Source organism: Phyllobates terribilis, unplaced genomic scaffold, assembly GCF_046119375.1.
Source record: "Phyllobates terribilis strain yellow unplaced genomic scaffold, ASM4611937v1 Scaffold_8__6_contigs__length_399053987, whole genome shotgun sequence".
Classification (NCBI taxonomy): Eukaryota; Metazoa; Chordata; class Amphibia; order Anura; family Dendrobatidae; genus Phyllobates; species Phyllobates terribilis.
The window spans coordinates 70,756,904-70,782,789 of NW_027362768.1; the positions used below are offsets into that span (position 1 = coordinate 70,756,904).

Consider the following 25,886-nt stretch of genomic DNA (forward strand, 5'->3'; position numbering starts at 1 on the left):
TTTAAAGATTCCATAATAACAGGGTCTGTACCACAGGACTGGCGTATAGCAAATGTGGTGCCAATATTCAAAAAGGGGACAAAAACCGAACTTGGAAATTTATAGGCCAGTAAGCTTAACCTCTACTGTGGGTAAAATCCTGGAGGGTTTCCTAAGAGATGCTATACTAGAGTATCTGAAGAAGAATAACCTCATGACCAAATATCAACATGGGTTTACGAGGGACCGTTCCTGTCAAACTAATTTGATCAGCTTTTATGAGGAGGCAAGTTCCGGACTGGACCAAGGAAATGCAGTGGATGTTGTGTATATGGACTTTTCAAAAGCTTTTGATACGGTTCCACACAAAAGGTTGGTGCATAAAATGAGAACAATGGGGATAGGGGAAAATATATGTATGTGGGTTAAGAACTGGCTCAATGATAGGAAACAAAGGGTGATTATTAATGGAAAACACTAAGACTGGGTCTCGGTTAACAGTGGGGTACCACAGGGGTCAGTATTGGGCCCCCTTCTTTTTAACATATTTATTAATGACCTTGTAGGGGGCATACAGAGTAATATTTCAATATTTGCAGATGACCCTAAACTCTGCAGGGTAATCAATACAGAGGAAGACCATTTTATATTACAGGAGGATCTATGTAAACTAGAAGCTTGGGCTGATAAATGGCAAATGAGCTTTAATGGGGATACATGTAAGGTAATGCACTTGGGCAGAGGAAATAAAATGAATAATTATATGCTTAATTGTAAAACACTAGGCAAAACTGTAACTGAAAAAGACCTGGGTGTATTGGTGGACAGCGAGCTCTCGTTTAGTGGCCAGTGTCAGGCAGCTACTGTAAAGGCAAATAAAATAATGGGATGCATTAAAAGAGGCATAGATGCTCATGAGGAGAACATAATTTTACCTCTATACAAGTCATTAGTGCGACCACACTTAGAATACTGTGTACAGTTCTGCTCTCCGGTGTATAAAAGACATGGCTGAACTATAGCGGGTACAGAGAAGAGCGACCAAGGTTATTACACTTGGGGTTATTTACTGTGGAAAAACGAAGGCTTAGGGCTGATCTTATTACTATGTACAAGTATATGAGGGGACAGTACAAAGACCTTTCTACTGATCTTTTTACTCTGAGGCCTGAGACGGGGACAAGGGGGCATCTTCTACGTCTGGAGGAAAGAAGGTTTAATCATAATCACAGAAGGGGATTCTTTACTGTAAGAGCAGTAAGACTATGGAACTCTCTGCCGCATGATGTTGTAATGAGTGATTCACTACTAAAATTTAAGAAGGGCATGGATGCTTTTCTTAAAGTATAATATTACAGGTTATAAATACTAGATTCCTTGATGGGGCGTTGATCCAGGGAACTAGTCTGATTGTCGTATGGAGTCAGGAAGGAATCCCCCCTCCCAATGTGGAGCTTAGTGTTTGCCACATCATTTTTTTTTTTTTTTTTTTTTTTTTTTTTTTTTTTTTTTTTTTTTTTGCCGTCCTCTGGATCAACGTGTTAGGCTATGGGTTGAGCTAGATGGACTTCGTTTTTAAGGTTGAAGGAAGACTGTTATTATGTTTGCATCGCCATATTTAGAGGGCTATAATTTTTCCATATTTCAGCCGACAGCTATGTGACTGCTTTTTTGAGTGACTATTTGATGTTTTTATTGGTACTGTTTTCGGGAAATTACATTTTTTTGATCGCTTTCTATTCAGATTTTTGGGAGACAGAATGAACAAAAACCAACAATTCTAGGTTTTGTTTTGTTTTTTTTTTTGTTACTTGTGTGGTAAAATTGATAAGGCAGCTTTATTCTTCGGGTCAGTACGTTTACAGCGGTACCACATTTATGTAATTTTTGTTATTGTGCTTTTACAATTTTTTTTTTTCTGTAAAAGTTTATCATTGCATTACTTTATTCTGAGTGCTGTAACTTTTTAATTTTTTAGCTGATGGGGCTGTATTGCGGCTTGATTTTTGCGGGATAAGATGACTTTTTCAGCGGTACCATTTTTATTTACATCCGTCTTTGATCGCGTTTTTTCCAGCGGTACGATAAGTCAGTTTCGTGTGGTGTGTGTGTGTTTTTTTTTTTTTTTTTTTTTTTTTTTTTTTTTTTTTTTTTTTTACTCTTCACTGAAAGGGTTAAATAGTGACACGTTTATAGATTGGGTTGTTCCGGACGCGGCGATACCAAATATGTGTACTTTTTTTGTTTTATTTAATATTTTGTTTTATTTTTTACCAAATAAAATCTGTATTTATTAGTGTAATATATATATATTTTTTTAGATTTTTACTTTTTTTTTTTTTTTTCTTTTCTCCCTTTGTCCCACTATGGGACTTTCACTTTTTTCATAGGTATAATGTACTGCAATGCACTAGCATTCCAGTACATTATACCTATAGTGAAAGCTCCTGAGACCATGCTGTGCATTGGTCTCAGGGAGCTTTCCGTAGCTTGGTGACCCGGGGGTTGTCATTACTACCCCAGGCCACCATGGCAATGGTCGGGCCCCGTGATGACGTCACGGGGGCGCCGACCTGAAGGCAGAAGGAGCTCCCAGCCCTCTGCCTGTCTCCTGAATGCTGCGATCGCACTGGCAAAAAATGCTGCAGAAACGCTTAAACGCATGGTAGAAGGCCTGCCATGTTCCCCAATGATGATCCGCATGTGCTGTGCAAATGCTGCAGAAATTTCCGCTGCGGATTATCATTGCGAAAAAAAACGCAGCACTACCAATTATTTTTGTGGAAGTGCTGCGTTTTCGCCACCATTGACTTGCATTAGATCGCATGGATTACGCATCACTGTATATGTACATGCGCATTCCATGCGTGCTAATGTGCGGATGGTAGCAAGGTCTAGAGGAGAGGAGACTCTCCTCCGGACCTGGGTACCATAGAAAACTGAAAAAAAAAAAAAGAATAAAAAATAAATATATACTTACCTTCTGGCGGCCCCCGCTGCACTCATCCTTTCATGCTAGCAGTTCGCGATGTACTGAAGGACCTGAGCTGACGTCAGTCATGTGACGGGTCACGCGACGCTCACGTTGGCAGGTCCTTCAGTGTACCGCTGCTGGCAAGGGAGAACGGAGGGACACAAGACAGCGCGGGCCATCGGAAGGTATGTATATATATATTATTTTTTTTTTTTTTTTTTACATTCTCTCGAGTCACACTATATAAATCCATGCCGGTTGCATGGATTTATATAGTGTGACCAAGTTGACAAGCTCTTTCCAAATGATGCTAAAATCGCTTGGAAAGCGCTTGACAACCCGCATGCGGAAATGCATGTGAAGAACGCTTCACATCCGCATGTCCCTGGCAGGAAAAACGCATGTACAATCCGCATGTACAATCCGCATGCGTTTTTTTCTGCCTGGGAGATGCAGAAACGCTCAGGAAAAAATCCTGAGCATTTCTGCATCGTGGGCACATGGCCTTAAGGCGTGAAGTACGACCTCCTGATGGTGCTATCATGATAGACTTCTGGAATACCTATTACCGGTAGGACTACTGCCTACTTTTTTGCAGTTTCTCCCCATTTGGAATATTTTTCTAGTACACTATATCATAAAATGAATGGTGTCATTTCAAAAGTACAACTCTTCCTGCAAAAAAGCTAGCCCTCATACTACTATATTGACGGAAAAATCAAAGGGTTATTGCTTGTGGAAGAAGAGGAGGAAAAAACAAAAGTATGTAAAATTGGAAAGTCATGAAGGGGTTAAAGTGACACTGGTCAGAATTGTAACGTTTTGCCTGGTCAGGAAGGTGAAAAAAGGCTTGGTGGTGAAGGGGTTAAGGATATTTGGCACCATAGTCCTAGTTGTTGTTTTGCGTAACTCAGAAGCTGCCCAAAATTTTGTGACTTAAGGTGTTTTGCCAGCTTTGCCAAAATGTATGGTGCATGGATCAGCACCCCCCCCCCCCCATCTAATTCCTGATGAAAATTTGCACTAATTTTATAGTGTACATTTTTGCCAGAACTGTACTCTAGTCACTGAAAGAGGCACACTGGACCACTTGTAGGATGTGCCTAATTTGTGAATAGTGGCATATACAACATCGGTTTTAATGAATCTGCTTCATTGTTTGCCATAGGCTTTCCATTTGACGATGAATTAATGGCTGCTGTGGGTAAGGCACATAATCTTAGAAGGGAGGGATGTTTAGAGCGGATCTTCATCTTTATTTCCCTCCAGAATATTACTGTTCTTTCATTCTTGCGTGCTGAATATCCGACTATCATCTAAAGCTTATATTCATTTATGCCAACACAACTTGAAGGAAACCTACCACCAGAAATAACGCTGTTAATAGTGTTATGCTGCCCAGCACCTGCACGTAGCTGAATGCAGCGGTGAGGAAATGAACTTTATTCTTCCTGGCAGAATTTGGCTTGCTGTGGAGGGGGGGGGGGGGTGGTCAGTAACAGGTCTTCATATTGACTCAATTTCTCAAAGACTAAAATGTATCTTGTATGTAATTCTGACTATTTTTGTTCTGTAGTCTGGAATCATATCCCCCTTTTCTGTTTTTCCTTGCTGCTGGAGGACTTACACATCCGGTAAGTGAATATTGTGTATATTTTATCTGGTGACTACTGAATAAGCCTGGGTGCAGAGCGTCAATGACCTCGCGTAATAGTTTTGGTTTATAGGATTGTAATCCTCATTGTTTGTCTGTTTACACATTGTACACTAGGAAGTATGTAACCTAGATATAAAACCTATATGCAGGGTTTACAAAAAATTGACACTTGACACTTAACAATAACAATTAACACTTGACATTTGGAGCAAACACTCCAAACGTCTTGGGAGAAAATGAAGTATGAGAATTGTCACCACTAGGGTGCCCATATCTACTGATATTTTGGCTTCTATATCAACCCTAAACAATAGATTCTTGTTGGTGGCTGCACATTTACCGAATTAGATCATGGCAGCGCTGGAACTCTTTTGAAAACCGCTGAGTTCTGAACGATGTAGAATAAATAAAATTTAAATAAATAACCAGTCTTTTTTTACTTGCTTATATAGCGCCAGTAATTCCACATCACTGTGATAGTCTAAATTCCCTAGGAGTTTGAAAGAAAACTAGGGTGAACATGGGGAGAACATACAAACTCCTTGCAGATGTTCTCCTTGGTGGGATTGGATCCCAAGACCATAGTGCCCGTCGCCTTGACTAGACCTCCACCATTAACCCTGTATACAAAGAGAAACTACCGTATATACTAGAGTATAAGCCGAGGCACCTGATTTTGCCGCAAAAAAATGGGAAAACTTACTGAGTGGAGTATAAGCCCAGGGTGGGAATGCAGCAGCTACTGGTAAATTTTCCCAATCCTGGTATGCATGGACCCCCTTCTACTCGCCTTCCTTCCCTCTGCTCCAGCGCTGCATCCTGTGCTGCCAGCAGCTGATCTCCGCATCTGAGCAGCGCATAACATCACTGCCATGCGCCCTCAGACGCTCAGGTGAGCTGCGGGGATATTCACTCCTCTCCACGCTGGGACTATAGGCGTGGAGAGGAGTGAATATTAATTTTCTTTAATAGCACGCAGTGTCAACAGCTCCTGCTGCGGCTCAGCGATTCTGTGTCCCTGCTACTAAAGTGAAAGAATATTCACTTTTCACCATGCCCATAGAGGCATTCTCTTTAGCAGTGGGCACACATGGTAGCTGCCAGCAGCTGTCTACTGGCTGTGCACCGCACCTCCATAACCCCCTTCCCCCACAACCTTAAACAATCAGAATGTAAGTATAAGCCGAGGGGGGCTTTCAGCATAAAAGAAATGTGCTGAGAGTCTGCTTATATACGGCATTTAAGTGTTCAATTTAGGATAACTTGATCACTATTTAGTAACCCCTCAAGCACCTCAAACCACTAGAGATATTAGGCATTTATCACTAAAACACTCTAGACTGGGGATATTGCAAACTTTTAAGTGTTAAACTAAACCTCCATAGATGGATCTACACTTCCACTGAAAGGGTGCCCTTTTTGGTCTTGTCAGGTTAATGAGGAGCCGATTAATTTTTGATGGATCACACCAAGTTTGCAGTCTACGTCTGTTGTGTTCACAGGATAAACCAAAAACATTAAACACAAAACATGAACAATGAAGTACACAGTTTTGTTTGTGTGTATGTATAATATATTATATAAAATTACTGTAATTTCTTGTATTAGCTTTTCACACTTCATATATTTTCTTTCTACATCTATGTAGCGTGCTGCTAGTTTGCTTGGCGTTGCTTGGATTGTTGGCCGAGAGCTGTATGCTGCAGGATACTCAACAGGAGGTAAGAACAAAATGCTTTATTCAATCACCTTACCTTCTGATTTGTTGAGTGTGAATACAATCCTAAACCTTTTATAAAAAAATACTCCTTATTGATAGGGGTTTATGGTGAAAGATACAATATAACATGTAGTTTACTCATCAAAACTGCTGCTCATTCTGGTTTAGCTGCTGAGTGGTCCTAATGTGACTGCTTTCTTTGTATGGACATGCGAGACTGTCAAAACAGAACATGCAGATTTGTGGGAAGAGATTCATTATACCTTGCATTTTAAAGAACGCAACAACGAAAAGGACGATCACTGGCAACAATGTATTTTTTCTCAAACAGATTATTCTTTATCAATTAATAGGAAAACAGAGCGCAAGTAGTTATGCATACATAGGATGCACTAAAATGGAGCAGCAGATTCTTAAAATGTCCATAATATAGATTTATTTTTTTATATTATGCATGTTTTTCTCCAATACTTAAGAAAATGTCTTTTTATATAGTGTATGTAAACTTCTGGTTTCAACTACACAGCTCAAAAAAAATAAAGGGAACACTTAAACAGAATATAACTCCAAGTAAATCAAACTTCTGTGAAATCAAACTATCCACTTAGGAAGCAACACTGACAATCAATTTCACATGCTGTTGTGCAAATGGAATAGACATAGATGGAAATTATTGGCAATTATCAAGACATCCTCAAAGGAGTGGTTCTGCTGGTGGGAACCACAGACCACATCTCAGTACCAATGCTTTCTGGCTGATGTTTTGGTCCCTTTTGAATGTTGGTTGTGCTTTCACACTTGTGGTAGCATGAGACGGAATCTACAACCCACAGAAGTTGCTCAGGTAGTGCAGCTCATCCAGGATGGCACATCAATGCGAGCTGTGGCAAGAAGGTTTGCTGTGTCTGTCAGCGTAGTGTCCAGAGGCTGGAGGTGCTACCAGGAGACAGGCCAGTACACCAGAAGACGTGGAGGGGGCCGTAGGAGGGCAACAACCCAGCAGCAGGACCGCTACCTCCGCCTTTGTGCAAGGAGAAACAGGAGGAGCACTGCTAGAGCCCTGCAAAATGACCTCCAGCAGGCCACAAATGTGCATGTGTCTGCACAAACCGTTAGAAACCGACTGAGGGTGGTATGAGGGCCCGACGTCCACAGATGGGGGTTGTGCTCACAACCCAACACCATGCAGGACGCTTGGCAATTTTCCACAGAACACCAGGATTGGCAAAGTTGCCACTGGTGCGCTGTACTCTTAACAGATAAAGGTTCACACTGAGCACATGTGACAGTCTGGAGACGCCGTGGAGAGCGATCTGCTGCCTGCAATATCCTTCAGCATGACCGGTTTGGCAGTGGGTCAGTAATGGTGTGGGGTGGCGTTTCTTTGGAGGGCCGCACAGCCCTCCATGTGCTCGCCAGAGGTAGCCTGACTAACATTAGGTACCGAGATGAGATCCTCAGACCATATGCTGGTGCGGTTGGCCCTGGGTTCCTCCTAATGCAGGACAATGCCAGACCTCATGTGGCTGGAGTGTTAGCAGTTCCTGCAAGATGAAGGCATTGAAGCTATGGACTGGCCCGCCCGTCCCCCAGACCTGAATCCGATTGAGCACATCTGGGACATCATGTCTCGCTCCATCCACCAACGTCGCGTTGCAGCACAGACTGTCCAGGAGTTGACGGATGCTTTAGTCCAGGTCTCGGAGGAGATCCCACAGGAGACCATCCGCAACCTCATCAGGAGCATGCCCAGGCGTTGTAGGGAGGTCATATAGGCACGTGGAGGCCACACACAATACTGAGCCTTATTTTGACTTGTTTTAAGGACATTACATCAAAGTTGGATCAGCCTGTAGTGTGTTTTTCCACTTTAATTTTGGGGGTGACTCCAAATCCAGGCTTCCATTGGTTAATAAATTTGATTTCCATTCATTTTTGTGTGATTTTGTTGTCAGCACATTCAACTTTGTACAGAACAAAGTATTCAATGAGAATATTTCATTCAGATCTAGGATGTGTTATTTGAGTGTTTCCTTTATTTATTTGATATATATCAGGCAGAAGGCCGGTAAAACCTAGGATTTACTGGTCAATCTGGACATTTACCGAGGCCGTCTGTAAAAGCTCAAAATGAAAAGTAAAATTGGATTTTTACCTGTGAAGTCTTGGTAAATCTTAACATTTCTCAACAGCGTTGGTAAGTCAGATGTATTCCATATAAGCGAACGATTTTGGACTTTTACCTGGGCGAATTGGTAAATCTTTACATTTACCAGCATGTGTTGGTAAAAGTAACTTTGAGTCACAGAATTCTGACTCTTACCAGCAGATGATGGTGGTAAAAGTTAACTAAACGCAATTTCCGACTCTGATGAAGACCTTAATCGTTAGAAATATTTTTATTCTTCAAAATGCAAATGAACAAATACGAATAGGAAAATGCAAATAGAAAACATTTATGTAGGAAAATACTTCTCAAAAAATGTCAAATTAACGCAACTTCTAAACTATGTAATTCTGTAATTGTGACTAGGGATAAGCGGATAGATCCGTCCAGACCCGTTATCCGAGCGGATAACGGGCTGTACGGATACGGATAATCCTGATATCTGTCGGATATATCCGTGCCTTCCGATAATGCATGTTTCATGCGTCATCGGAAGGCATGGATGGTGCGAGTGTGCAGGCCAGACAGGTATAAAGCTAAATTGCTACTTACCGGAGGTTTCCCAGGTCTCGTCGTCCGCGTTCTCCTTCCGGGTCACATGACTGCATACGTCACCACGCATGCATAAGTCATGTGACACAACTCGTGTCACATGACTTATGCACCTGTCACTTTCATGGTGACGTATGCAGTCATGTGACCTGGAAGAAGGAGGATGCGGCCGGCCGACGAGACCTGGGAAGCCTCTGGTAGCTTGCGGTAAGTAGTGATCTTTAAGTGGCGGAGAAGGGGGGGGTCCGGCCAGAGGGCGGGATGACCCTAGTGGGCAGGGAGTTCCTACTGCAGTGACGCAGCGAGGATCTCCTCGCTCAGGTATGCCCCGGCCGAATCCCCACCATCACTGGTGACGGCAGGGATGCCCGTCGGATCACTAGATTCCTCTTGCAAACCAACAAACATTTTTTCAAGATCTTCTTCTGAAGAGAGATTTCTGATCCCATCACTAGGAATTTTGGAGGTAGCTAGACCCATCTGCATTGGTACTCCAAACATGGCTTCATAGGGCGAGCATTTTATTCCCTCATGGTATGCTCTATTTTTCATTGCTTGTACAAAGCGAAGGCCCTCAGACCACTTGGGTGTCTTATTTGTTTCCATCCACGTTGACAACATGTTTTCAATGTCTTGATTTGCTCTTTCCACGGAGCCTTGGGACTGGCTGTGTCTTGGTTTACCATGCAATATTTTCATATCGGGCCACATCGCGCACACACTCTGTATGTATGACCTTGTTACAAAATTCCCTCCCATTATCAGAATGCAGAATACACGGGACACCAAAAGTGGAAAAAATGTCTAGGAGGTGGTACACAACCTCTTCTGCTCTTTTAGTGCATGTAGAAGAACAAATTTAGTGACTTGGTCTTGATAGAAGAATATGAACTTGAAATCATTATCACAATTGGATTGCATGTCAATGAGATTGACTTGAGCACGAGAATTCATTTCACGGTGTAGGATGGGTTTCACAACAAGGATTTTTTTGGTAATCTTCTGTTTTTTCTGGCATGGCTGGCAGAGTCACAGATAAATAACTATTGACTCCATTGTGACATTTTTGAACTTACGGTTCACCTCCTTTGGGATCCTGGTCCGCCTTCCGTGGCCGGTACTGATGTGGGCATTATGAATGACACTAAAGAGTTCGGCACACCGAACGTAATGCAACACGTTGTCTTTTTCACACGAGATTGGTGCAATTAACTTTTCATCACTTCCGACGGTCATGATGTCGTACCTCTCCAAACACCTGTAGTGAATACTCTGTTTAGGTACCGCCACCTTAGCCTCCTTCACTTCTTTCAATATATTCTTGTATTTATCGTCCGTGAGATAAAAATTATTCTCGCTTTTTCTCCACCACTTCATGCTAGTGCCTGTGCAGCTTTGACAGGCAGTCGGCTATGCAGCTTTGAGCAGTATGTGCAGCTTGCAAAACACTCAGGCAGTCGTCCAGCATGAGGACACAAACAGGAAGTACGCCCATTTACCCACACTGCTTGGCAAGAATCCCATGTTCTTTTGTAATAGGGTTACTCAGCATTGTGTGAAAGACTGTACAACAGCATCATCTACTGGTCTAACACTGCCATTGATGAGTTAGTGATTTTCTTCAGGCAGTGATTGGGCAGCAATCTTAAGAAGAGAACCCCAGGAAACTGGGACTTGAGGCAGGAGCTATTTTAGGGAGAGTGAGAGGACTGGTGCTGTGCTGACTAGACTAGCCCAGACAGGGCTGTTGCGCTGTTTCCTTCCAGCCTTTTCTCGGAATGCGCTGTCTTCCGATTCCCCTGATCAGAGACTACGGTGCTCGGGTGGAACAGAGTTCATGGCACCCAGCAACTCCGGCTTAGAGCTTATCTGCATAGCTTCTGGTTCTACCACATTGGCGCGGCAAAGGTAAATCGTGTGAGCGGTGTTGGCATCCACCTTGCAAGGGGCCCTTGGAAAGACTTTGGACTCTGCGCTCTACAGGAAGCTAAGTACAGGACAATTAACACTAGAACTACTGATGGAGTCATTTTGACTCCTTTCGTTTTTTATTTCTCTTCTGTGACTACATTTTTCAGAATTCCGGCTTGAAACTCTGTGACTTTTCCTCAAATATGATGTGAAAAAAGATTTTGTGAGAATAAATAATTTTGGTGAAAAATTTGCGCTTTTTTTCAAAATTTACCAAGAACTACTGAAGGGAGTCATTTTGACTCCCTACTATATTTTGAGGTCCTTTTGTCACTAAATGTTGCTATAAAGTTTTGTGCATAATTTTTTCACTCTGTCTTATTTACCCTGATGTTCATATAGATGTAGTTCAATTTACATGTCAACTTTTCACATTTTCCTTGTGTTTTACCTGCTTGTATTACTGTGTAATGCTGAACAAACTCTATCTGATGAGGAGCTAGATGCATTCATTGCGATATTCTATGCTCGTGGAATATCTGGCACGAACCGTCACTCAATTAGCAGTATTTGGTGTAATGACTGGGGAATACCGTTTTGCAAAGCGACAATGTCTAGGGACCGCTTTGTTGAAATTATGAGGTTTCTCAGATTTGATGAGAAATCTACTCGATCGGAGAGACTGCAAACGGACAAGTTTGCTCTATTTTCTACTGTGTGGGACAGGTTTATTGAAAATTGTATTGCGTGTTACAAACCTGGCCCATACATAATGGTGGATGAGCAACTTTTCCCAAGCAAAACTAGGTGTCCATTCACACAGTACATGCCTTCCAAACCAGATAAATATGGCCACAAATATTGGCTAGCTGTTGATAAGAGGAGCAAATATCTGGCAAATGGCTTCCCTTATCTAGGCAAAGATGACACACGCCGTGCTGAGGACCGTTTAGCTGACCATGTGGTAATGAAGTTATTGGACCCGTTTTTGAAAAAAGGTCGCAATGTTACAACCGATAATTATTTTACTTCAGTAAAATTAGCTAAACAGCTAAAAAGCAAAGGAACAACCATCGTGGGAACACTGAACAAAATAAGGCGAGAAGTGCCTAAAGAAATAAAATCCATGAAAGAGGAATTGTACAACACTAAAGTGTTTAGAAATTAAGACAATTTTACACTTACAGTATATCAAGGAAAGCCCAACAAAAATGTTGTCATTTTGAGTTCCGTCCATCCAGATGTTGTTGCGTCTGATTCCGCTAAAAAAACTCCAGAAACGGTAAAGTTTTACAATGAAACAAAATATGGAGTAGATGTAGTGGATCAGATGGCACGAAAATATACCACACGAACATGCACAAGGAGATGGCCTGTTCATGCATTTGAAAATGCCTTAGACTTTGCGGGTATAAATGCATGGATAATATTCAAGGAGATTACCCACCAAAAAATGTCACGCAAGGCATTTTTGCAAACGCTTGTGAGAGAGTTGAGTGGTCCTTATGTCACAGATAGGGAAAAGGGTTCCACGTCCCAAGTTTCTACATGCTCAGGAGTGATGGTTCAAACAAAATTTTGCCAGATCAAAGAAAAGTGCAAGAAAAATAGATCTGTCGGAAATTGTAAGACTTGTGGTAAGTCTTTGTGTGGGCAATGTACTGCCATAAATCAAAGGCAATGCCTAAAATGCGAAACACCAAATGTTTAGAAGGTGAATTCTGCGCCATATTTTCATTTTTATGCTCCTCCACCTACATTTTCTCTGCTTTTTGTTCTTCAGTTGTTGTTTATATGTGTGCACTTGAATAAAAAAAAATGTTTGAAAAACGTCTATTATAATTATTATTTTCTGTAGAAAAACAAGAAAAGCAGAAAAAAAAAATCAAAAGCATTACTGTTGGATCTCACAATAATAATACATTACAAAAAAATATAATTATTAATAAATAACCACAAATGAAACTCTAAAAATAAACGAAAACAAACAAGGAGTCAAAATGACTCCTTTCAGTAGTTCTAGGCGGGGTCACGAGTCCAGTAGTCCTAGTGTTAATACACTACTACACCGGCAGCGTGTGTACTTGTAACTTTTTGTGAGGGTGCTGCGGAACACTGATGCCCTAAGATTCATAGGACGTTCTCTTTTGCATATTTTAGTGTGGGGTTAGTGGTTGTATGTTAGCGGGAAGTGGGCACTTTTTGTATGATCGGAACAATAATCATAGGATAGTCAGGATTGACATCTTTGTATATATAGAACGTACATACGTTACAGGGTAGCAGATTTTGTTCATTGTTATTACCATATTTTCCCCATTTACTCTTATTACATTTATAAAAACTTTGAACACTGTCCTCCATTTCCTCGCCGTATCTGCCTAATCCGACACCTTTCCCGCGGTGGCTTACACTTTTTATTATACCCTTCTCAGCTACATTTACCAACTGCGCTTGGTTGAAGTCAGATGTTCCATCTTCACACCTGATATTTCTGACTTTTACCACGCTCGACGGTAAATGTTAACATTTACCAAGACTTCACAGGTAAAAGTCCAATTTTACTTTTTCATTTTGAGCTTTTACCGACGGCCTCGGTAAATGTCCAAATTGACCGGTAAATCCTAGGTTTTACCGGCCTTCTGACTTTTACAGTAATGTGTGTGTGTGTGTGTGTGTGTGTGTGTGTGAAACCAGAAGTATACATACACTATATAAAGACACATTTCATGTCAAATATTGAGAAAAACATGTATATCAGAATAAACCTTTCCTGTTTTAGGTTGATTAGGATTACCATAATTTTAAATATTTTCCAAATGCCAGAATAATATGAGAGAGACTATGTTTTAAGGCATTTTCATTACTTTCTGCAAAGTCAAAAGTTTACATACACTAAGATTGCTATGCTTTTAAACAGTTCTGGACTGCCCATATGATGATGATCATGTCATGTGTTTGGAAGCTTCTGATCTTTTTTTTTTTTTTTTTTGCTAACCGCTGAGTTAATTAGAGACGCCTGTGGATCTATTTAAATGCACACCTGACACACTGCTTCTTTGTGTAGCATCCTGGGAAAGTCTAAAGAAATCAGCCAAGATATCAGAAAGAGAATTGTGGCCTTGGGCAAGTCTGGCTCATTTTTGGGTACAATTTCAAGATACCTGAAGGTGCTTCATTAATCTGTACAAATAATTATACGCAAGTACAAACAAGATTGGAATGTCCAGCCATCCTATCGCTCAGGAAGGAGACTGGTTCTGTGTTCCAGAGATAAACGTGCTTTGGTCAAATATGTGCAGATCAACCTAAGGACAAAAGCAAAAGACCTTGTGAAAATGATGGCGGAAGCTGGTAATATTGTCAATATCCATAGTGAAACTGTTTCAACATGGGCTGAAGACGCCATTACTCCAAAGGAAACCAAGCCAGATTAATGTTTTGAAATGCACAGAGGAGCAAAGATCTTAATTTTTGGAGACATGTCCTGTGGTCTGATGCCACTAAAATTTAACTTTTGGGGCATAATGACCATGGTTACGTTTGGAGGAAAAAGGGAGAAGCTTGAAAGCCTAAGAACACCATCCCAACTGTGAATCACGGGGGTGGCAGCATCATGTTGGGTTGTTTTGCTGCAGGAGGGGCTGGTGCACTTTCCAAAATAGATGGCATCATGAGAAAATAAGATTGTGGCAATACTGGAGCAACATCTCAAGACATCAGCCAGGAAGTTAAAGCTTGGGTGGAAATTGGTCTTCCAAATGGACAATGACCTGAAGCATACTGCCAAAATGGTAACAAAGCGTCTTAAGGATAACAAAGTCAGTATTTTGGAGTGGCCATCGCAAAGCCCTGATTTCAACCCTATTGAAAATTTATGGGCAAAGCTGAAAAGGCATGTTCGAGCAAGGTGACCTACAAACCTGGATCAGTTGCACCAGTTTTGTCAGGAGGAATGGGCCCAAATTTCGACCAACTATTGTGAGAACATATAAAATATCACACTAAAAATTATGTTAATCCTAATTGACCTAAAACAGGAGAGGTTTATTCTGATTTCATGTCAGGTATTGAGAAAAAGATGCATTTGTGTCTTTTTATATAGTGTATGTAAACTTCTGGTTTCAACTGTGTATATGTCTGTCATGTCTCGTCATGTCTGTCATGTCTATCCACATCACCCCTGTCCAATAGTTTATGACATTCCCCAAAAGTAGTCATGGCCCAGTAGGCATAATAATATGGGATAATATCATACACTAGTAGAGTCACATTAACATATGTAACACAACAGTGTCATGTCTTGCCAACAAAATGAATGCCAGGAGTGTAAGGGGGAGAGTGAAGCTCCACTGGTAGCGCGTCCGCTCTGACGTGTTTCGGGTCCACCTTCATCACTGGGCATACAAGGAGAATGGTGCTGGGGTTTAAAAAGGGCACCAGATGACACCATAGCTCAGAAATGATGCATGCCTCACCAGGGCAGCCGCGATGCCGCCGGCGTCCACGTGTGATGAATGACGTCTGGAACACGTGAAACCCATGTGACCTGACGTAAGACGCCACATTGAGATACCGAAAGCAGGCAGGGACATAGCACGCATGCGTACAGGGCCACAATGGAAGTAACCAAAGTTCCACTAAAGTGTGTGTGATATATAATATATAAATATTATATTATATTATTATATTATATTATATACTTTTTAATCCTATCCCCAATAAACACTATGGTAGAAAATGCATATCAAATTATTTTATAATACGGACATTGTATGATCGTTACATGACAACAAGCACATAACTACAATATGAAAATACACAATATTTCAGATGTATACATATAGCACACATATTCAAACCATGAATGTCAATATATAAATGACTAGCTATTGAACCTGTTCTACGCCCGGGTGTTGAGAATTTTTATTGGCATATGGTCTCCCATGCTGGTATTTGTGCTGCGCGCCCCCCCCCAATCCTGTACTGGTATGCATGGCACCCCTCATCCCCCAATCCTGGTATGTATGGTACACCTCATCCTAGTATGCATGGTACCCCTCATCCCTATTCGGGTATGTATGGTACCCCTCATCCTGGTATACATGGCATCCAAATTCTGGTATGTATGGCACCCAATCCCTTATCCTGTTATGCATGGCCCCCTCATCCCTATCTTGGTGTGCATGGCACTCCTCATCCCCCAATCCCAGTATGCATGGCACCCCATCCCTCATCCTGGTATGCATGGTACCCCTCATACCAATTCTGGTATGTATGGCCGCCTCATCCCCCAAATCCTGGTATGCATGGCACCCCATCCCTCATCCTGGTATGCATGGCACCCGTCATCACTATTATGGTATGTATGGTATTTCTCATCCTGGTATGCATGGCACCCCATCTCATCCCTATTCTGGTATGCATGGCACCCTTCACCCCCAATCCTTGTATTCATTGAGTAGAACCCCCCCCCCTTTTGAGCTAGTACAGCCATGAGTATTTTGGGGAATGACGCAACAAGTTTTCCACACCTGGATTTGGGGATCCTCTGTCATTCTTACTTGCAAATCCTCTCCAGTTCCGTCAGGTTGGATGGTGAACGTTGGTGGACAGCCATTTTCAGGTCTCTATAGAGATGCTCAATTGGGTTTAGGTCAGGGCTCTGGCTGGGCCAGTCAAGAATGGTCACAGAGTTGTTCTGAAGCCACTCCTTTGTTATTTTAGCTGTGTGCTTAGGGTCATTGTCTTGTTGGAAGGTGAACCTTTGGCCAAGTCTGAGGTCCAGAGCACTCTGGAAAGGTTTTCATCCAGGATATCTCTGTACTTGGCCGCATTCATGTTTCCTTCGATTGCAACCAGTCGTCCTGTCCCTGCAGCTGAAAAACACCCCCATAGCATGATGCTGCCAGCACCATGTTTCACTGTTGGGATTGTATTGGGCAGGTGATGAGCAGTGCCTGGTTTTCTCCACACACACTGCTTACAATTATCACCAAAAAGTTCTATCTTCATCTCATTAGACCAGAGAATCTTACTTCTCATAGTCTGGGAGTCCTTCATGTGTTTTTGAGCAAACTCAATGCGGCTTTCATATGTCTTGCACTGAGGAGGGCTGCATCTCTGGAGCTCAGTCACAGTGATCTCGGGGTTCTTTACCTCTCACCAAGGCTCTTCTCCCACAATTGCTCAGTTTGGCTGGACGGCCAGGTCTAGGAAGACTTCTGGTGGTCCAAAACGTCTTCCATTTAAGGATTATGGAGGACACTGTGCTCTTAAACCTTGAGTAATGCAGAAATTCTTTTATAACCTTGACCAGATCTGTGCCTTTCCACAAGTCTCTGAGCTCCTTGGGCAGTTCCTTTTTGAGCTCATGATTCTCAATTGGTCTGACATGCACTGTGAGCTGTGAGGTCTTGTATAGACAGGTGTGTGCCTTTCCAAATCAAGTTTCAGTATCAGTTTAATTAAACACAGCTGTGCCTCCCTCAACTGGGGTAACTGTGAAAGTTAGTAACGCATCTCACTTGTTCGTTCATGCTCCCATTACTCCTAGACCCATATAAGAAATTAGGTCGAGATTAATGTTTCGCTTGATTCTATGCTCTTATATGGTACATCGATGATATACACCTGATCTGGCAGGGATAAGTATCATTAGGAGGGACAGTGCAAATTGCATACAGACGGATATATTCTGTAAACCAACTTCTACCAACATTCTGCTGCATGCCTCTTCGTCACATCCCAAACATATGATTCAATCAGTACCACGGTACAATTCTTACGATGTGGAGAATTTGTTCCACAGATCGGGGATTTGAAGGAGAGATTTTATGATCGTGGCTAGTCGCCAGATGGTGAAGAGCATATAATCAAGTGAAACATTCATCTCAACCTAATTTCTTAAATGGATTTGGGGGTAATGGGAACATAAATGAACAAGTCAGATACATTACTAACTTTTAAAGTTTCCCCAGTTGAAGGCATTGGCCAAATCTTGGCATATTTTGAAAGACTATCTCGTTATCTCTAGATTCATATCTGATGAGTCCTCTATTACCATCCGGAGATTGAAAATTTTACGTGACCATTTGGTACATTGGTGTACCTGTGGCTACATTCTTGGATGTAGTAACTAGGAAGTGTGTATGTGTTCCGTGTGGTTAAAGCATAGCATGTCCCAATGTGGATCATAGTGATACGTTTCAAAATTCTAATGGGTCTAGGACCTACAGCATTGGGAAGTCTATCACTTGTACCACAAAAAAGTAATCTCTTACGCCACTTGCCCATGCCGACTTATTTGTGGGCTTATCCACTCGCCAACTTAAGGTGCGAATTTGTGAACATGTGCTTGGCATCAATGCAGCATCTGCCCACATGGACACATCCACACTTAAGACCATACTACATCACTTTAAATTACACCATAATTGTGACAGCTCTCTCCTTAGAGTTGGGGGCATAACTATCGCTACTAACATTCAGGGTGGTAGAATAAGCCATAAATTGGCACAGTTGGAATCCCGTTGCATACCTAATACCCTACATCCGAATGGATTAAACAAAAGTATAAGAATACCAAGCTTTTTGTGATCACCCACCGCTGCCATGTTGGGTCTTATCTGCTTGCATATGTGCTGATGGTTGTGGCATGGTTTCTAGTGATGTTTATATACATTTTTAACTCCCTTTTTTTACCTTTAGGCTTCCAGTATTAACATTATATTCCAATGGATTAATTGAAGCAACCATAGTCCATTCTTGATTGCTAGTGATGCAGCAGCCCTATATATATATATATATATTATAATATATATGTGGTCACAGCCTATTTCTAATTTTATTATGTAAATTAACACTATTTGTGTTGATCTATTTGGAATCTGGGATTTGGATATTTGTCAATATAGGTAAATGTGGGGGAATCTATAATATAACGCTACAAGCTTCTTTCTGTCTGAAGCCTTTATCAACTGCGCAAGCGTGACACGCCTGCGCAGTCTGGCTCCAGACAGAAGAACGCATGGAACAGTTACAGGTAAGAGGAGTGTGTATGGCTCCGGAGATAGCGGTATGCGTAGACACTGAACGCATACCATGATCTCCGGCGCCCTACTTGCATACTTAACTGACCAGGAGGAGCATTGCCGTGGCGCCTCTCTTCTCGCCGGAGTGAAGGCATCGGAATCGGCGCATGCGCATAGCACTATCCGGCGCCATTTTACCGAAGACACATTTGCAGTGCTTCTTCAGCAAAATGGCGCCGACAGCGCGGTATGGGCATGCGCGTACTTGGGGCGGCTCACTGCTCCCCCCGGCCTCCAGCAGAATAGGACACAGCGGTGCTGGAGCACAGAAGAAAGGTGAGTTGAAGTGTGTGTGTGTGTGTGTGTGTGTGTGTGTGTGTGGTGTGTGTTGTGTTTTTTTTTTTTTTTTTTTTGTGTGTGCAGCATGAAAGGGATGAGGAGGGGGCACACATACCAGGTTTGAGGGGTGCCATGCTTACCCGGATTGGGGGGTGAGGGGCTCTCCATACTGTCGCGTTTGGAGAGCCCCGGAGGTGCCTAAACAGTGTAAACTGCCCACAAATGACCCCATTTTTGGAAACTACCGTATTTTTGGACAATAAGACCCTGGGGGTCCTGAGCGCACAGACTGCCGACCGTTAATATATCGCCGGTGCTGCACAAAGCCCTGCAGGCGCCAACCTCAATCTGCGGTCGTGAAGCGGTTAAAATAAACATTTTTATAAGTGGTCTGTGGCATAGCTTTTTCTAATGGAATATGTAGCTATTGGATTCAGCAGTAGTTAGAAAATAAGCAGTGTTTTGTGGTATGGATTTTTATGAATAAGTCGGCACTTTGAGCAACTTTGTTTTTATAGATTGGAAAACATGGCAATGTTCATCAGACAATTAGTTTAGCAACCAAATATCTGCTATTTATGGTTTATTGCCTCCTGTATGGGCAGGTGCCTGAACTGAATATTGTCCCTGTAGTGGTGTTAGGTGACTTTGTACAATATTGTATACTTTTTTTTTTTATTATTATTATTATTATTATTATTATTATTATTATTATTATTATTATTATTATTATTATTATTATTATTATTAAAGTATTCTAAACAAACTTTGAATTATTTTTTTCCTTTTTCTCTTAGATCCAAGAAAACGTTCCAGAGGAGCCCTCGGTTCTTTTGCTCTTTTAGGTCTCTTTGGCACTACTGTTTGCTCTGCATTCAAGCTGCTCGGCTGGTCCCTTCACCCAAAAACCTGGTGCTGAACTGCTGACAAAAGGTTAAACAGAGGACCTGTAAAACGTGTATCAAACCCTGGTTCACCCCAATTGGACCATGAGTGGTGGATTGGGCCTATGTGTATTTTTTGAATTATAGACATTGTATAAATAAAAATATGAATATAAATTTCTGAGTTTTGGCGTTTCTTGTTTGAAAATCACTCCATTAATAAAAAAATAAATAAGGTGTGCTTGGTCAAACTTTGTTCAGTGTTTTGGTTATCAGGATTTCTTGTATGGCCATGAAAATTAAAATTTGCAAAGCTTCTCTTGCCTATTACACTGATAAACACATAGATGCTATGTGTGCACTGTGACCCTTGCAGCCCCCAAAAAATCACCCCATATAAGTCTGTTTGTGAGTTAGATCAAAACTGACGTCTAAGGCTGGAGTCACACTAGCGTATAAAAATCAGTCCAATGTTGATTCAGAAAAAGACAAGTGTCATACGAGTACAATGTGTGTTTTTGTTTGTTTTTTTTTACTTTAAGAAGGGTAACAGGAGAAAATGGACCCCAAAGTTTGTTGTGCAACTACTCCTGAGCACGCTGACACCCCATATGTGGGGGGGAAAACCACTGTTTTTGTGCACGGCAGGGCTCGAAAGGGAAGGAGCGCCATTTGACTTTTTGAATGCAGAATTTGCTGGAATAATTGGCGGGCTTCATGTCACATTAGCAGAGCCCCTTATGTACCTAAACAATGAAAAAAAACACGACACCATTCTTCAAACTAGACCCCTGAGGCTACTTACATAGATGTGTTGTGAGTACTTTGAACCCCCAGGTGTTTAACAAATATTTTTTTTTTATTTTCACTAGGGTAGCAAAGAAAAAGTGGGGTTAGAAGAAGCTTTAAACAAAGGAAAAATTCTGACCCCCAAATCATGGTTAAATATGAAAACAAATTAAGACAAATGGTGGCCAGTTTTCCTCTAGTAATACACAGGCATACTTGAATATGAGACCTTTGACCATTCGAAATACAATGGGTATAACAACAAATGGTGTCATCAATATGCAGAAGACGCAAACGGAATTAATGCCCCTCATTTGACAACAAACCCACAAACTATATCATTGGGTGGTATGACTTCATAAGCGGTCTCGACTTCACAATTGAATGCTCCAATTCACTACACAGTCTGTAACACCAACCATAATGACTCATTTTCTGATATGCACAGGTGTGATGCAACCTTCTTTTTTAGGACCTCCATGTCTGAACCAGTAGAGCCTAAGATAACTGACATGGATGTAAGTTTGATTGGACAGAATAGATAGAGCTGTTGTAAAAGATGATAGATTAGAAATTTTCTAATCTTCAATTTGTCTGGATGATAGTCAAATCTCCCTCCTAACATGAGGTCTCTCCTTTACACCCACTCCTTCCTATGATCCATTTATTTGGACCACGGATGTAAATTTGCTATAAAGCTAGCCTGAGGCTGTGCCCACAATTTCATGCGTTTCCACTGCGAAAATGCATTAACGCTTGTTACGTTGTCTGCCATGTTTCCCAATGATGATCCACATGTGCTGTGCACATGCTGTGGAAATTTCCGCTGCGGATTATCATTGCGGAAAAATCCGCAGCACAACCATTTATTGTGCATAAACGCGGCAAAATTGCTGCCATTGACTGGCATTCAACAGCATAACATCCGCGGTCAGGAGAAGAGGAGACTCTCATCCGACCTGGGTACCATTAGTAAAAAGAATAAAATGTAAAAAATCAAAAAAACATACTTACCTCTCGGGTGGCCCCTGTTCTCCTCTCCGATGGCGTCCCCCAGTGTTCTGAAAGGACCTGTGCTGACGTCATTTAGTCATCTGATGGTCACGCGACCGCTGACGTCGACAGTTGCGTGACCTGTCAGCTGACTAAATGATGTCAGCGCAGGTCCTTTCAGGACCACTGGAGAAAGAGACCGGGGGCCACTGGAGAGGTAAGTGTTTTTTTTTTTTTAAGTTTTAATTATTTATTTTTTACTATTGATGCTGCATTTAAAGCAGCATAAGTTGGTCACACAATATAAATCCATGCCAGTTGCATAGATTTATATTGATATTTATATTGGAAAAACTCTTGAAAAAATGCATAAAATACGCTTCTCCCTGGCAGAAAAACGCAAGTAAAATCTGCATGTGTTTTTTCTGCCAAGGAGATGCAGAAATGTTCAGGAAAATTTATGCTTCATTTCTGCATCGTGGGCACATAGCCTTACACAAATCTCATTTGCAAATGGACAGAGATCCTATGATGATGAGGAAGAGAGAAGCGATTGCAATCCAGACTTTAGAGGCATTACAAAAAGATGAATCTTTACATCAGTCTTTCCATCCACCCTTCTCATCCCTGAAACCTGAGCGTAAGAACACTCCTCCCTTCTTGGATACCATAATATTGAGACTTTTGTCAGTTTGGCGGAAAATGACCTTTAAAAAATAAAATCCAATAAGAATTAAATTAATAACCTCAGCAAGACAGAACAGAAGGCCCTAAGAGACTTAACATCTATGGATGTGTTAACAAACCATCTGACAAGGGAGGCAATATAGTCCTTATAGATATGAAGGACTATATACGACTGGTGAAGGATCTACTTGGTGACACAAGAATATATACTATAATGAGGGAAAATCCTATAGAGGCTTACCTTAGGGAATTAAAGATCATCCTGAAAAAAAGCTATAAATTACTTGAACTTGAATGATGAATATAAGATTCTGTTCAATTTCAATCCCCAACCTACCATAACATTTTACACCCAACCTAAGGTTTATAAAATTGTGACTCATATCAGGATGAGCGATAGAGTCCAGAAATGACAAACTAATGGAGGGAGCCAGTAGATATCTGCAAGAAATTCTGTCACCATCTGTACATACCTTCCCCTCATTCATACGTGACACCAAAGATGTCTAAATTGAGAGGGATTACTGTTTCGGATACTACTATTTTGGCCAGTTTAGATGTGCAGGCCCTATATCAATCAATGAATTGGGTATTACAGCCTCGGCACATTTTTTGAATATTAAGAGTAGACTGTACTTTACACAATTCTTTTGTTTTAGCACTTTTAAGATTTGTTCTAACACATTTTTTTCACATTTGATAATTTTTCTTTTTAAAAGAAGGGCACTGCAATAGATTGGTGGGAGAATCAGCATGTTTTAATGAAGATCTAGCTTTTTGTACAAGTCAATAAAGAAAAAAAAGGGGAAGCGCCCCTAGTGCAAATCATACAAGGTGCATGGAACACTAAGGTGATAATTACCCTGTCAGGTTGTGCTCGCAGACACAACTCTGCACACATAGGAAATAAGATGCTCGCTGAGGGCTGCAGCTTCACCCACTGGGTTCCAACAGGAGTCCAGGAATTCGGATGATGGGAATGGGTGATCGATAGAGCTGTCCAGCAACCGATGCCAGAAAGGAGTGATCTTGAAAACATATTTATTTGCTACGCGTTTCGAGGCTGTTCTAGCCTTTTCTGCAGGCAAAAATATATATAAAAAGACATCTTAAAGGCTATTATATACACCCACCAGGGTGTTCCCTGACAAATCAGTTGCTCACATTCATTAATTGGCAGCTGTTCTGTTTGTCTCTATACAAACCAGAGACTCTTAAAATGCCAAATGTATAAAATACACATATGAAATACAAATATATACAGTACAGACCAAAAGTTTGGACACACCTCATTTAAGGATTTTTCTGTATTTTCACGACTATGAAAATTGTACATTCACACGGAAGACATCAAAACTATGAATTAACACATGTGCAATTATATACTTAACAAAAAAGGGTGAAACAACTGAAAATATGTCTTATATTCTAGGTTCTTCAAAGTAGCCACCTTTTGCTTTGATGACTGCTTTGCACACTCTTGGCATTCTCTTGATGAGCTTCAAGAGGTAGTCACCGGAAATAGTCTTCCAACAATCTTGAAGGAGTTCCCAGAAATGCTTAGCACTTATTGGCACTTTTGCCTTCACTCTGCAGTCCAGCTTACCCCAAACCATCTCGATTGGGTTCAGGTCTGGTGACTGTGGAGGCCAGGTCATCTGGCGTAGCACCCCATCACTCTGCTTCTTGGTCAAATAGCCCTTACACAGCCTGGAGGTGTGTTTGGGGTCATTGTCCTGTTGAAATATAAATGATGGTCCAACTAAACGCAAACCGGATGGAATAGCATGGCGCTGCATGATGCTGTGGTAGCAATGCTGGTTCAGTATGCCTTCAATTTTGAATAAATCCCCAACAGTGTCACCAGCAAAGCACCCCCACACCATCACACCTCCTCCATGCTTCACGGTGGGAACCAGGCATGTAGAGTCCATCCGTTCACCTTTTCTGCGTCGCACAAAGACACGGTGGTTGGAACCAAAGATCTCAAATTTGGACTCATCAGACCAAAGCACAGATTTCCACTGGTCTAATGTCCATTCCTTGTGTTCTTTAGCCCAAACAAGTCTCTTCTGCTTGTTGCCTGTCCTTAGCAGTGGTTTCCTAGCAGCTATTTTACCATGAAGGCCTGCTGCACAAAGTCTCCTCTTAACAGTTGTTGTAGAGATGTGTCTGCTGCTAGAACTCTGTGTGGCATTGACCTGGTCTCTAATCTGAGCTGCTGTTAACCTGCGATTTCTGAGGCTGGTGACTTGGATAAACTTATCCTCAGAAGCAGAGGTGACTCTTGGTCTTCCTTTCCTGGGGTGGTCCTCATGTGAGCCAGTTTCTTTGTAGCGCTTGATGGTTTTTGCAAATGCACTTGGGGACACTTTCAAAGTTTTCCAAATTTTTCGCACTGACTGACCTTCATTTCTTAAAGTAATGATGGCCACTCGTTTTTCTTTACTTAGCTGCTTTTTTCTTGCCATAATACAAATTCTAACAGTCTATTTAGTAGGACTATCATCTGTGTATCCACCTGTCTTCTGCACAACACAACTGATGGTCCCAACCCCATTTATAAGGCAAGAAATCCCACTTATTAAACCTGACAGGGCACACCTGTGAAGTGAAAACGATTTCCGGTGACTACCTCTTGAAACTCATCAAGAGAATGCCAAGAGTGTGCGAAGCAGTCATCAAAGCAAAAGGTGGCTACTTTGAAGAACCTAGAATATAAGACATATTTTCAGTTGTTTCACACTTTTTTGTTAAGTATATAATTCCACATGTGTTAATTCATAGTTTTGATGCCTTCAGTGTGAATGTACAATTTTCATAGTCATGAAAATACAGAAAAATCTTTAAATGAGAAGGTGTGTCCAAACTTTTGGTCTGTACTGTATATACAGTGGGTACGGAAAGTATTCAGACCCCTTTAAATTTTTCACTCTTTTTTTCATTGCAGCCATTTGGTAAATTCTAAAAAGTTTATTTTTTTTCTCATTAATGTACACTCTGCACCCCATCTTGACTGAAAAAAAAACAAATGTAGAAATTTTTGCAAATTTATTAAAAAAGAAAAACTGAAATATCACATGGTCATAAGTATTCAGACCCTTTGCTCAGACACTCATATTTAACCCCTTAAGCCCCGGAGCATTTTCCTTTTTTGCATTTTCATTTTTTGCTCCCCTTGTTCCCAGAGCCATAGCGTTT

General features: G+C 41.4%; 1 protein-coding gene across 1 annotated transcript in view; it reads left to right on the forward strand.

Moving 5' to 3' along the window:
• The window catches only part of MGST3 (microsomal glutathione S-transferase 3), a 56,900-nt gene extending 36,507 nt beyond the window's left edge, over positions 1-20,393 (forward strand). The window contains exons 4-6 of the mRNA XM_073643029.1: positions 4,530-4,587; positions 6,259-6,331; positions 20,130-20,393. Of these exons, the coding sequence (XP_073499130.1) occupies positions 4,530-4,587; positions 6,259-6,331; positions 20,130-20,251 (253 nt within the window). The 3' untranslated portion in view covers positions 20,252-20,393. The remainder of the gene's footprint in view (positions 1-4,529; positions 4,588-6,258; positions 6,332-20,129) is intronic.
• Positions 20,394-25,886: the final 5,493 nt, after the last annotated feature.